Here is a 14,057-nt window from a genome sequence, read left to right as displayed (position 1 = left end):
ATATCGTCCAACGACCCTTCGTTGCAGTTGACTCCCATTCATCGAAGGCGAGAAGTATGACAGGACAGCGTGCTGGCTGGCACCAATCGCAGAGCAGTAAGAGAGTCGTTGACAGACTTCTCAGATCCGAGAGAAAGGTACTTCTTGATCTCGGCATCCCGACTAATGGCTGTTGAGCTAGCTGTTTGATAACGGAGCTAGGAATGCGGTCTAATTCCTGCTGTGTGTTTTTGGTTTTCTGGACCCGTAGCTCACACCTGTAGATAGCCGCCAAGTAGTGCTGTCCGAAGCGACCCTTCAGTGCTGCGACGAAATCATAGTTGGCCGTAGATGTACACCTAGAAAGACTTCCGTTGCCTGGCCCTTAAGTGTGGTGATCAGGAACGTGGTTTTCTCCGGTGCTGTCCGACCATTATAAACGGATGGCGTCTGAAGACAGTCCAAAGTGATACAATTATGAGTAGAGAACAATTATACAATTATGAGTAATCAAGAAATAGAACTTGTACGATTCTCTCAAGAAATCTATTTTCCGAACAGTGAGAGAAAATTTATGGAGTTCCTTGTCACATGAAGTTAAAGAGTTTAAGGATTTTGAGCAGGCTCAATTTTTTGACTGCTACTGTACCTTCTTGGGAGTTCTACCGGTCCTACATCTCTCTTTTCTCTTCTTAAACTTTGTATAATCTCCTTTTGTTTCTTAGTGCTCACGCAATATTCGCTAATCATGTTTTTGAACATTTTCAATTGTTTTTAATTTAACGTTTCTACGAATAAATTTCATAGACAGTTTTTAATGTTTTTTAAATTTGACTTAAGTATACTACACATTCCATTCTTTTGAAATACTGTCACACAGTTCTCACACGTTTACTTTGGGAGCACCATGTAATCGTGAAGAAATATAAGCGACGGAAAAATCATTTTAAATTTAGTTTTGGATTCAGATCGCAGTGTTTCTAAAGTTATTCGACTGAGTACAAAAAATAATCTGTAAGATGCGTTGATTCGTGCTTTTTTGCAATGATTAATTTCTTTTTTATGCCTGTGAAAGTTATAGTACTCTAAAATTCATATATATATATTTTTCTGCTATCAACTGAATCATCCCCAAACAAGGTAAGAACAAAATACGTAATTTTACGATAATTGATTTATTTAACGATAGACATAAAACTATTTCAGTTCGCTTAAATTTGGAATTGAAAAACATTATTTTGATAGAACATTCTGAAAATTAATAGATAAAAAAAATTTACAGCAAATTTATGGACGTTTTGAGTTTCCGGTTATTGCACCTCAAGGTGATATTCTTATGTATCTATCAAGTATGTAATGTGCAGTTAATTAATACGGAAAACAGATTTCTACAGAAAAATCTTTGCTTTTAAACTAATAAGTATAATAACTTGAAAAATCTGTTTTTCGATTACTGCATGAATGAACTAAATGTCTTCTGTGACATAAATAGTCTGCTTGAAAAACGTCACTGAAGTATTAATTGGGCTTACTGCCTATAATCGAACTGTTGGCAATAATAAGATTTGTATGAATGATCTGAGTGTGTTAAAAAGTCAAAATAAGTAATAGACCATATTTTTCAGAATTTTTTAATACAATAAATATACCGCTTTTGAAGTATTGAACTACTTAATAATGAACTACTAATCATTGAAGTGAGTCATTCTCTTATGATGCTCGCACAGGTTCAAGGTTGCCGTCTTAATTCTTACAAGTCTGTGTTGGCGGTGTTGTACTTATTGAATTTTCATGTAATATGCTGGGATAAGTCTGTAGTATAAAAATGGGCGATTCGCTTGAAGGGGTTGATACCCCTCCAGAGGAACAGTCGGTTTCGATTGTAGAACTACCTGAATTTTCCAATTATATACGTAAGATAGTAACATTACTTTTGCAAGAGGATGATGTTACTCCTCTTGCTTTGAATACCGCGTTAGATGATAAAAATAATCAGGATTGTATTAAAAAATTTCTTAGCGATTCACAGGTTTCTGCCCTTTTTATTCAGCGTAGTTCTTCTAAAGGTACGTTAAAATTTTTGTGTTCTAATGATGTCTGTGTTTAATCTAACATTTATGTAACCTTATTTTCCTTGCTTGATAAAATACTTTGCATACAACTTACGTCTTATGTCAGAGTTGAAATATATATTTATTAATAATAAGTTTTTGTAATTTTATAAAGTAATGTAATTGAATTTAACCAAATACGTTTTTGGTCAAGTTAGTTCGTGTTTTATAGTCTAGGTCGATATATTACACTCGAGATATCTGTTAAAAACACAGTTTTCTAATGTAATTTTATTGGTTTAATCGCTACTGATGTAATTAATTTTGTGTTTTCCATTTTATGGTAGTATTGATTTTTAAACGCTAGATTTATTTTTCTGTATCGGTACAGATAGGCCTGCTTGTTTTCAATATATGCTTGTTTATAAAATCATTACGGGTTAATTTTCTAAATGTGAATGTTTAGAAGTTAAAAAAATTATTTCATGTATGTGTATCCCTAAAATGCTCTTATAAAACTTCTGTTGGTAATATTTTTTACACCTTCAAAGTATAAAACTCTACATCTTAAAAGAATAAGTTTCTCCTTATTAACTGAGTTTACACAAAGTTGTGTAGAATTGCATTTGAATAAAAAAGTTATATGTAAGTTTTTTGCTCTTGCCCAATTTGAGTTTACAAACTGTAACAAATTAAGAACACGTCTTATTTGTACCAATTACAAGTTGTTCTGCTTATTTAATTGATAAACAAGTTAGCAAGTGTAAAAGTTTATTTTTATTTAAGATTGTTGATAGTTATAGAAAAGGCATTAAATTGAACAAGAACAGTGAAATTAGAAATTAATTAAGTTGTAAATTGAACAAGAACAGTTAAAGTAGAAATGAATTAAGTTGGACATGTGCAATTATTCCATTTTTTCATTCCGTAACAGCTGGTATTTCTGAATGGCAGTTCATCATATCGGTATTTATTCTGCAAAGTAGGTAACCTTGATCCAGATTTTTTTTGTCACTATTATAACCATGTGATTTGCACAGGTGGTAGATCTGTTTCTTCTGTATATATAAAGAAGAATGTTTGTGTGTCTGTTTCATACAGATATGCAGTTTACTTCGATCGTGATGAAATTTTGCACAGTAACAGTTCCAAACAAGAGGAAAATTCAAAATTATTACCTTGTTTAGAAGAAGCAGGAATAAATAGACTGTATAGATTAATATGTAGTGTTCATGAGAATGGAGATGTACCCTAGAGATTTTGGAAAAAATAGTGTAGTTGTAATCATACTAAGTAGGCGGGGTGTGAGAACTGTCACATTATCAGTTAAACATCTCTTTCATTAAAATGTTCACTTGGCTAATTTACAGGTCAATTTAATGTGTAATGAAAGGTGCCAGAAGAAAACCATATAAGAGCATGGGCCCAAGGAAAACTATTCTGGCCCTGAGATTATTTGTAGAAGGAGGCGTGAGAAAAATAAAAACACTAATGTGTTTTTTACATTTTTCAAATTTACATCTGTAAATTTGTAGAAGGCATATCAGACAATGTAAGATGGGAAAAATACAGGTGCACAGAAAAGAATATCAGAGTTTTAAAGCTATTTAATATCTCTTAACTTTGATTTACAATAATGAATCACAAATAAAATGAAAGCATAACTTACATTTTTTCCCTATTAGTGTTCAATGTGACATATCCACTCATAGGAAAGTTTATCCCATACTTTGATTAGCATGCTAATGAAAGTAATGGAGTAATGAAGGGGACAGCTAGTTTAATTCTGTTCTTCAAATTGGGTAGCTCAGAGGTAGTGGAGGCACAAACACAAGTTCCTCTATAAAACCCCAAAGGAAAAAAATTACATGAGTCCAGATTGGTTGATGTCCGAGGAAGCCACTGTAAACAAACTCTGTTATTGGGTCCATACCGATTGAATTGATCCAGTGGCATTAAACCAGTTCTGTGTAGTCTTGCTAGTGAGGTGGTGCACCATCTTGTTGCCAAATAAAATTCTCTGGTTCATCTTGCAGTTGAAGAAAGAGCCATGTATGCAGCATAAGCAACTCCAGCTATGCTGGCTTCAGCAAAAATGAACATTGCATTGTAAGAGTTCATGAGTATTTTCTGACCCCTCCACATACGGATATTATGTGTAACCTTTCCAATAAGATGTAATATTGACTCAGCACTAAACAATTCTATCAAGCTCAGTTCATCATGCTGCAACATTTTGATTGCAAAGCATAGTGTCTAGGCTTCAAAGCTGGTAACTAACTGTAAACAGTTTGGACTGCATATGTAAGAGTTTCTTTAAAACATTCCATACTTTGATCACTGGCATGGCTTGTTCATGGTCAGACTTCCCAACAAATTTTCTTAGGATTGTGCTGGAAAGGTTCCCTGACACGGTCAACATTTTCTTCAGACCCCAGTGGTTGTTGTTCTATATTCTTCCTTCTTGTAGAATGACAATTAAACTTCCTATGGAACACACGTTGAAATGTAACTAGAGATTCACATTTAGCAAATTGTAAAACAAAGTTTTCTGTTCACGAATTGCCATCTTTGTTAGTGATGCTGTTAAGTGGAAAGATAAGGAATCAGCCTATGTTCATGTACAAAAATAAAACTGTTTTGATTTTAGCCTTCAACCAACACTGTACACCACATCCCAGAGATAAAAGAAATTAAAACACAAACATTCTTTCTGTATACCTAGTATTTTAAAATTTTAAGGAAAATGGAATAAAATATAAGAAAGAAAACTTTACAATCGATAACAAGAATCAAATAGTTTTAAAAGAGTCGGTGATGAAAAAAGAAAACCTCTGATTAATAAAGGAATATGATGAGGTTGCATCTTATCACCATTACTTTTTCAAATTGCATACAAAAATAATACAGTTATTAATAAATAAGTCTATAAACAATAATTAAAAGAAAAATTTGCATGGATTAATTATCTAGGGGAAAAAAGTAAAAACATCAAGATTCACTGGTGACATTTTCCTTTTGGCATGAAAAACACGTGAATTAAAAAAAATTCTGAATGACTTGAATTTGTTGCTGGGTAAACACTTCATTTTGAAAATAAATAAGATTAAAACCGACAGTGGAATATGACAGAAAGGAAGGTAGTAGAGAACTAAATATTAATATATTTACCAGAAGTTGAGAATCTTACAAGATATGGATTAAGTAGATAAGCAATCAAAAGAGACTATGTAAAGAAAATGTTTATACAATAAAGGAATCTGTTAGTATCTAATATTAGACAGGTTTTCGTAATATTTATGTGCACTTATCATAAACTATAGACAATAGGGATTGCAATCTTCATAGACCTGCTTTTGCTAGTTTTATTTAAATCTATAAGCTATAACATTTACTAATTTATTAGAATACAACAAACAAATTTTTAGTTGTAATTTTGCAAAAAATAAATTTTCTTTCTTAACTTAAATAAATTTGTCTTTAATTTTAGTTATACTATGTTCTTTTTCTTGAAAGTCAGTACTATATATTCAAGAATTTTAGTGTTTGTATTTACAACCTGAACTAAATTGTGTGATAAAATATTGTTAATAAACTTATTTCAAAACGTTTTTGGTCATTTTTTGACCATTTTCTATGATTGGTGCTGCCAATCATAGAGAATGGTCGCAAAAATGGAGTTCCTTGCTGCTTTTGAAAATGAACAAAATGTTAATTTTTAACTTTTATTGTTGTTGACCAATAATCTACTTATTTCTGTTAGAAGATGAAGGAGAGGGAAGTGAAAGCGATGATGATAAGGATTTGTCAGTTTTTTATATATCTAATGAAGTCCATTTCACTAATCCAAAGATGACAAGGTGAGTAAAAGCAGTAGGTTTTTTCTGTTGTTATATTCTTATAGTTAATTTGCTTTCTGAGCTATTTTTCATAATTAGACTTTTTGTTTTTGAATTGAGTGAGTATAGGTAGTAATCAACTGATTCTAATTAGATATGGTATATATTATCTTTGTTCCATTATTTTAATACATAAAGCTTTGACTTAATTTTAGTGTTGTCATTTAGTAAAAATGAATATGAATGCTGTTAGATTACACCCAAAGAAGTTATGGGATTTTTTTTCAAAAACTATGAAACTAGCCTAATTTTTTGAGATAAAATTGACATGTATATATATTTTTTTGTTAATCTCTGTTATTTTGCTTCCAATGAAAAACTTCCTTGTGTATGTACAATAAATTCAGAAAATGGTACTTTTTTGGTTTATGCCACCCAAAAATTCTTGCCCAAATCAACTCAGAATCACTCAAAAATAATTATTATATTGAAAAAAACAATTTTTAGGTGAGAAAAAATTAAAAAAATTTTTTTTGAAAAAGTTTTTTTTGTCAAAAAATTCTTTAATATATTTTTTGGGTATTAAATAAAGGGAATATAATAATTATTTTTTTTTGTAAATTCCTTTGACCAGCAGTAAAAAACATAATAATAGTATTAAATGATTGTGTATCTTGTAATGATGTATTATTGCGTAACAAATTTAACAAATGTAACAAATTTCTGATCGACAAGTTTGTTTTTAGCATAGCCACCTATCACGTCCATTTAAATTCAATTTCATTAGTTGTACTCATTCAATATAACCATTTACATATATCTGTAATAAAATATACTGTTTAATTACCAAATAACTTATATATAATATTACTGTGTTAATTAGCGAGCGAAGTGAGCTAACCTTGACTACTTAACATAGTAATGTTTTCAGTGTTTTAATAAATTCAATAATTTTGCTATTATTTATTATTTAAATAATCAAATCATTACTGTTAATTAGTTGAGGTTAGTGAGTGTAAGTTAAGTTTTTTTAATTTATATCTATAATTATAACAGTAATGCTTAAAAAATTTTGAGTTGATTTGGGGAAGAGTTTTTGGGTGGCATGAAATGAAAAAACAATTTTGGGTAGCATAAAACGAAAAAGTACCCAGAAAATTATGTTGACTGAATTATTTAGCAAGTTGTAATTAATAATAATGTATTATAATAATTAATTATTTTGCAGACGATTACATATATAGTGCTCGTCTTATCTATAAAAATTCAAATTCAAAACCCTCAGAAATACATTTAGGAAAATGATACCAATTATTTTGTTCAACTACCAGAACACTGGACAAGAGCCCTCATCCACCTGATACATAAAAGTGGACAAAACAGACCCTGACAACTACAAAAGGAATCCCACTCCTAAACACAACATACCATATTCTTTCAATAATTATCCTCAATATGATTGATTTACAACTTGAGAAATAACTAGAATACCAGGAAGGTTTCAGACCCTGGAGGAGCTGTCCAGATCAGAACATGAGTCTCAAACTAATAATGGATTACAACAGAAAAAGTTGCAGAGACATTGTGATAATGTTTGTAGACTTCAAGAAAGGATACAATTGCGTTCACAGAGAATCCCTATAAAAAATTCTAAGACACCTTGGATTACATCCCAAATTAATTACATGATAAAAGTGATCTTCACAAACAGAAACACAAAAGTGAAATTCAGTAGCAAACTCTCAGAACCATTTGACATCCAAAACAGGACTGCACCAAAGCGATGGACTCTCACCACTATTATTCAACTGTGCTCTAGAAATGGCAATGAGGGAATGGCTCAAAAAATGCTCCTCAAAAATAAAAACAAAGTGCCTTGGTTTTGCCGATGACTTGGCACTGCTAACAAACGACATCCCTGACAGTTTTATCCCTGACTGTCTGGGGAAAAATAAACATAAATAAAAATAAGAGGGCTATTTTTTAAGTAAGTGAGTTTTTTTATTCAAACAAAACTAGCAAAAATTTTGTCAAAAACATTTTTTATTTTACTTTTTATACTTTATGCTACTTTTCTACATACCTTGTAGAAAAGTCTTACCGTGTTTGTTTAATCATTTATCATAGCGTTTTACTGAATTGTTTATGCCCATCCGTAGAAGACAACCAGTCTTCAACGGTTGTTTTCACTTCTGCATCAGTATCAAAGTACTGACCGCCGAGAAACTCCTTCAGAGGTAGAAGAACAAGTGTTAATAGCTCGGTGCAAGGTCTGGGCTGTACAGTAGGTGGTCCATTTGCTCTCATCCAAAAGATCTGATTAGCTCTACTGTTTGAGCAGCAGATTCAGGTCGTCCATTTTTATGCAGCCTCAAAACTCTAGATGACAGTAGCTCACATTACTTCTGTATGGCATGCCAAAGCTTCATCAATGTCTCACAGTATGCAGCTGAGTTTATTGTTGTCCCTTCGGGCATAAAATCGTTAATCTTCATGAATTTTTTCAACTACTCGACTCACCAAATCATCTGTGATTACATAAGGTAGGCCCAATTGTGGTTTATTGTGGACATTATCCTTCCTGTCCTTGGACAGACTTACCCATTTATGCACTTCTGTCACTCATTGAATTAAGGCTGTAAACCTCACATATCTGGTGATAAATGTTCACTGCTGACATGTATCTTGGCCAAAAATCAAATCGCAGACTACTTCACAATGGACACAAAAATTGGCCACCCAGTTATTTGAAACATTTCAAATTCACAATATAAACTGTTCACAGTGATGCTACGACTGCAAATGGTGTCTGAATTTGTGCAAGGCATGCTGGGAGCCAAGGTGCATGCAAGTTTCGACAGCCATGCAAAATTTAATAGCTACAGCCAATTGAACCTTATTTAAAAAATAGCCCTCATAAATATGACAAAATAAATCGAGGTTTGATTGGCATTTCCTATATGCTTCTTTAAAAAAATTATTTTCTTGTAATTAAATTTTGTGACTAAAAGGTCAGTAATTTTTCCCCATAGGCATCTAGCAAATATTGAAAAATATACATGTTTTCTTGTGGATAGTCCACGCGTATTCTTGAAATAACATAGCCATCTTCTTTCTATCTGCTTTACAATTTTCATTTGGTATTTGAAGTTCCTTCATTGTTTGTGTGCAGTGTTTGAAAATTCATTCAGTGTTTACAAAACTAAACTGGAACGAATATGGTGTTCTGCTGAGTCTGCATATGTTGGAAACAATGAATTTTTATCACACATCATAATACGAGTAACTGTGTAATGTTAGTCAATAAACATTGACTAACATTGTATAGTTACTCACAGAATGACAGAGTGAGCAGCCAGTTTCAGTAATAATAATAATAATAGAATTCATAATTTTGTGACTGATTTGAAATCAAAACAAATTGTCTACGGCTAGACAGTTTATTTAAACAAGTTTATTGTACTATACCAATGATAGTACAGTACAGATATAAGTCTCTTGGAAATCCCTTTGTATCATGTATCATGTGCACCCATAAAGTTCATGTTTGTTTATATGAAAAAAGGTAAGGTGTGCATTGTGTCCAAATAAATTTTAGATAATAGTTTTTATAAAAGGTTACATCCATTGTCTGATGACAGAAAATATGCAATAGTAAAAAGATATCTGGTATAAGATTTCTGATATTTACTGATTGAATTTCTCGATTTTGGTAAAGTAAATCCAAAAAAAATGTCATAAACGTCATTTGAGGAAATCATCTATAATAGAACCTGATTTAAAATATTGTAACAAAAAATTATTATAAAGTACAACACATGGAGCAGCACATTACTGATAAATGATTTTTGTATTGAATTATCTGTTGAAATATTTGCTGCAATAAATTAATAAGCTTGTTCTCATGGATCTTAATATTGAATTTGTTATTTTTTGGATAGGTCATGATATTGGGCATTAGTGAAAAAAAGGAACAGGATATCTTTTTAAGCTATTAAATTTAAGTATTTAAATTCTAATTTTTAATATTTTAAGTACTGAAAGTAGTAAAGAAGCTTATGACAATGGTATTGGTTTCAAAAGATAACCAAAGGTTACCAAAAGGTAACCAGATCATTAATGTAGAGGATTATCAATGTCTTTCTTCAGAAATTTTGATAAAAATTAATTGTGCTTGTGCTGTATCTTGTTGCTGGACATTGTTATACTGCATAAAGTTATTGAAAAGAAAAGAATAAACACAGCAAGACTGCATTGTGTGTAACATTTTGGGCTGAAGAAAATAAATTTAAAAAAATATATATATGTCAACTTCTAATTTGTTGGGTATTGAATTATAGTTGAAATTAAAATAAAGTAATTGTGAAAATTATTATACCTAGTTTATGTTTCATAATTTTTTTTAATGTAAATTCATGTTTTTATTTTTGCAGTGTTGTCTTTGTTAAGAGAGGTAGTGTTGTAGAAGCTGATAAAAGTATGCAGTCTCAGCTGAGAGTTATGAATTTTAGTGAAGGTTCACCTTATGAGACATTACATTCATTTGTTAGTAAATCAATTGCTCCATATTTTAAAAGCTATGTCAAAGAATCTGGTCGTGCTGATAGGTAAGCCAAATATTGTTTTAAATTAGCTCTGTTTGTATACAATTAACTATGAGATCTGTTAATAATAATAATAAAAGAAATTAAATATTAAAAAAAAAAAATTATATTTTTTTCAATAAAAATGTTTTAATTTTATATGTTTACATTATTTATAAAAATTCTTTCACATTCTGACTACTTGAACTTAGCTGGTTACAGGTTAGCACAGTTCTTTATTTACTTAATTTTTTACTAAGAAATCTTTTCTTTAAGTAATAAAAAAAAAATTCTACCAGAGCCTTATTAACCAATGACAGTTTAGTTATCCAGAAATAGTTCAAATATAAAATTATTTTTACACAATAAAACTATTGTAACATTTTTCTTGCTAATAAAGATAAAAAAGTTATCTATGAAATGTAAAAATTGGATGTGTCTGATAAACCACAGAATTTAATCTTACTGTTTACTTTTCAGTTTTTTGAAATGTAATGTGTGAAAATTATGTGTTCAAATTGGTTGAGTTTGTTTCATCATTTAAATTTCCTCCATTTTAAATAGGAGTATTTACATTCAAGAGAGGCTAGATTTTCAAATTTACTATTGCAGGAGGTTAGGTAAGTGTAAGAGTGTCTTTGATGAAAATTAATGGCTGCCTATTATGTCTCTGATCTTTTCTTGCTTAAATACATTCTTCTGAGTAAATGTTAATTTGGAAGTCAAACAAGATTACTGAAGCAGTGGTAGGATGCACATAACGCTGAACTGTGTGACCTAATAGTATATGAGCTTATTGGTAGGCTTCATGAAGTTGTAACCAGGTCTAAAAAAATTATAATAATGGGTGATTTTAACAGCAAGTCATTTTAACGGGCAATTCCTATACTAACTGTAGAGGTGAAATACTGTCTGATTTCATTCAGTCGATCGGTTTATATTGCCTTAATGATGATACCCCGACATTTGAGGCAAGAGGGCATTCTTCTGTGCTGGATCTCACCATACTAGATGGTCACTGGAATCATTATTTATGCTCGTAGAGGGTCTTGGGCGATGAGACTGTGAGTGATGATTTCGCGTCTTTTCTGACAATTGACAATCTGGTGTTTTTTACAATTGGACTAATGTCTTTTTTGAGGTTAACACAGTGGCAGATTGATGTATATGTGGCAAATGTTTCGAGTAAGATTGCTGACAAACCTCAATCGTTGCCTGAAATGTTACAGACATTAATTGTTAGCGAAATCTCAAAGATACCACCACGGCACAGGAATTTCAGTCCAGCTTACTGGTGGTCTGACAAAATTGCCAATCTCAGATGGGTTTTTCAAAAGAATAAGCATAGAAAACAAAGGTTACGGTCGATTGGTGGGGGTTGCATGTGAGGTAGCTGAACAAGCTTACCTGGCAAGCAGAAGACTGTTGTATTACGAAATAAAATGTGCAAAAAGAGAAAAGTGATGTGATTTGTGCCAGGACTTAGACGAGGACCTGTGAGGGCGGGGGTATCAGATAGCCATGAGGTGCTTTGGATGATGTCTGTTCATCCTCAAGGAGGAGCAAGTAACATGACAGATTGATAAGCTTTTCCCCTGCCAGGAACAGGAAGTTACTGAGGTTATCGAATATGATACCAGAAGATACACTCTGGAGGAAGTTACAGAGGCAATATTAAAATTAAAAAAATAAAAAGAGTCCAGGATTGGACGGAGTCCCTGCAGCTGTCTTCAAGGGTCTAATAGCTAAGGTACCGTGGCAAATAGTAGACATAGCAAATTATGGAATGGAAAGGAAGATATTCCCAACATGTTAGAAGGAGGCCAGGGTGGTTTTCCTCGAAGAATAAGAGTGGTGATCAACAGCCTGAATACTGGCCGCTGTGTCATATCAAAAATTGTTTCAGACAAAAGTTTTAGGTAATGTTTACAGGACCACTTTAAACCAATTCAATACTGTACCTATTAAGGGAGGTATACTTTTTTTTTCCTTCAAAACCCTATTTTTTCCACCCTTTTGGCCAATGTTTGGCGATATCAAAAACCTTTACTTAGATAAGTTTTAGGCTCTTATTCAAAAAATTCGATATTTTACTTAATAAGAAAACTATAGCGATATTTTGTTTTTTCAAAAAAGCCCCCCCCACTACCGAGATTTTGGGTCATTATATTTCATTTATCAATTTGAAGTGATCGGCGCAAAATTATGGCAGTTATTGTGTCCACAAAAAGTGAATTAAATATATATATGTAAACCTTTGAACTGATGGTGGTTTTAGGATCTCAGGGATGTGAAATGCAAAGATGTGTAAAAATTTTCTGGAAGTTGAATGATGATACCCATTACAATAGGTAGCTTAGCTTTCTTATGAAATCTTCCTAAAAGAAATTGCTAACCCAGTTAGTGTACTGGCCAACAGGATTGTTATGAAAGATGACTGGCATCAGATAAACAAAAATTCAATTTGGTGCATGTCATAAATACTAAAATGTTAAAAGTACATTTTTATCATTAATACCACTTTAGTCCTGCTCTAAAGTGTGAGTGATTTTACATTAATTAAATTGGACTATTTGTTTTTTTTTTGAGTGTTCGCATTTTATGGCTTTTTAGAATTTTTATTTTACTTTATTTGTAGGGATGGAGATAAAATGGCACCATCAGTTGAAAAGAAAATGGCTGAATTAGAAATGGGTTTATTACATTTACAACAGAATATTGATATACCTGAAATAACATTACCTGTTCATCCAGCTGTAGCTGCTGTTATAAAACGTGCTGCGGAAGAGGGGCGTAAACCAAAAGTTGCTGATTTTGGAGCAAAAGTCGAGGATTCAACATTTTTAAATACTTTACAGAATGGTGTTAACAGGTGGATTAAGGAAATACAAAAGGTTAGTAACTTAGTGACCTTTTACTTAAAATGAATTTAATAACTTTCTGTTTTGTTTTATTAAAACATTTACACATGAAAATAGTTACTTTAAAAATGAATTACATTTTAAAAATATTCAGCAAACATTGTAAAAGAGCAATGTAGAAACAATAATAATTGCAGTCACTAATATAGTTGTAGCTCACAGTATTCAGAAAAAAGAATCAATAAATAAAATATTAAATATACATTTTATCTTCATTGCTTTATTTACAAAAGATAAAATACGATTTTCGATCAAAATACCCATTTTTTTTAAAGATTTCTTAAAATAATTCTCAATTTGGTTTTGATTAAAAAAAAAAAAAAAAACAGTGGTAAAATTAATGGTATCTGTAATAGATGAGATGGACACTGAAAAGAGCATTACAAGATGTTTCCTAGATTTATTAAAGTTCTTTGATACAGTGAACAGAAATGTTTGATTAAACGTATAAGATAACAAAAGATAAAATAGTTAGAATTATATCTAGGCAGTAGGAATTTTGAAATTCAGTATTATATAAGAGGGTAAAATGTACATATTGAAATCATTATAGAGGAGCAGAAATTTGGTATCCTACAGCGAAGTTTTATTTACCACCTATCTCTGTGGCAGCATAGTAATATCTGTCTACCTCTCATCTGGAAATACCAGGTTCGAATTGTTGATAGAATTGGTATTTTTCAT

At 31.5% G+C, this 14,057-nt stretch overlaps 1 protein-coding gene across 3 annotated transcripts in view; it reads left to right on the top strand.

Moving 5' to 3' along the window:
* Window positions 1-1,714: 1,714 nt before the first annotated feature.
* Window positions 1,715-14,057, top strand: part of Dhc64C (dynein heavy chain, cytoplasmic) — a 211,087-nt gene continuing 198,744 nt past the window's right edge. For 2 of the 3 annotated variants that reach the window (XM_075376528.1, XM_075376526.1), the window contains exons 1-4: window positions 1,715-2,045; window positions 5,794-5,890; window positions 10,303-10,476; window positions 13,091-13,346. In XM_075376528.1, the coding sequence (XP_075232643.1) occupies window positions 1,805-2,045; window positions 5,794-5,890; window positions 10,303-10,476; window positions 13,091-13,346 (768 nt within the window). In that variant the 5' untranslated portion in view covers window positions 1,715-1,804. The remainder of the gene's footprint in view (window positions 2,046-5,793; window positions 5,891-10,302; window positions 10,477-13,090; window positions 13,347-14,057) is intronic. The other variant, XM_075376527.1, reaches the window with a different exon arrangement.

The sequence above is a fragment of the Lycorma delicatula genome, chromosome 10, assembly GCF_047948215.1.
Source record: "Lycorma delicatula isolate Av1 chromosome 10, ASM4794821v1, whole genome shotgun sequence".
NCBI classification, from domain to species: domain Eukaryota; kingdom Metazoa; phylum Arthropoda; class Insecta; order Hemiptera; family Fulgoridae; genus Lycorma; species Lycorma delicatula.
This window is presented reverse-complemented; position numbering and strand designations above follow the sequence as displayed.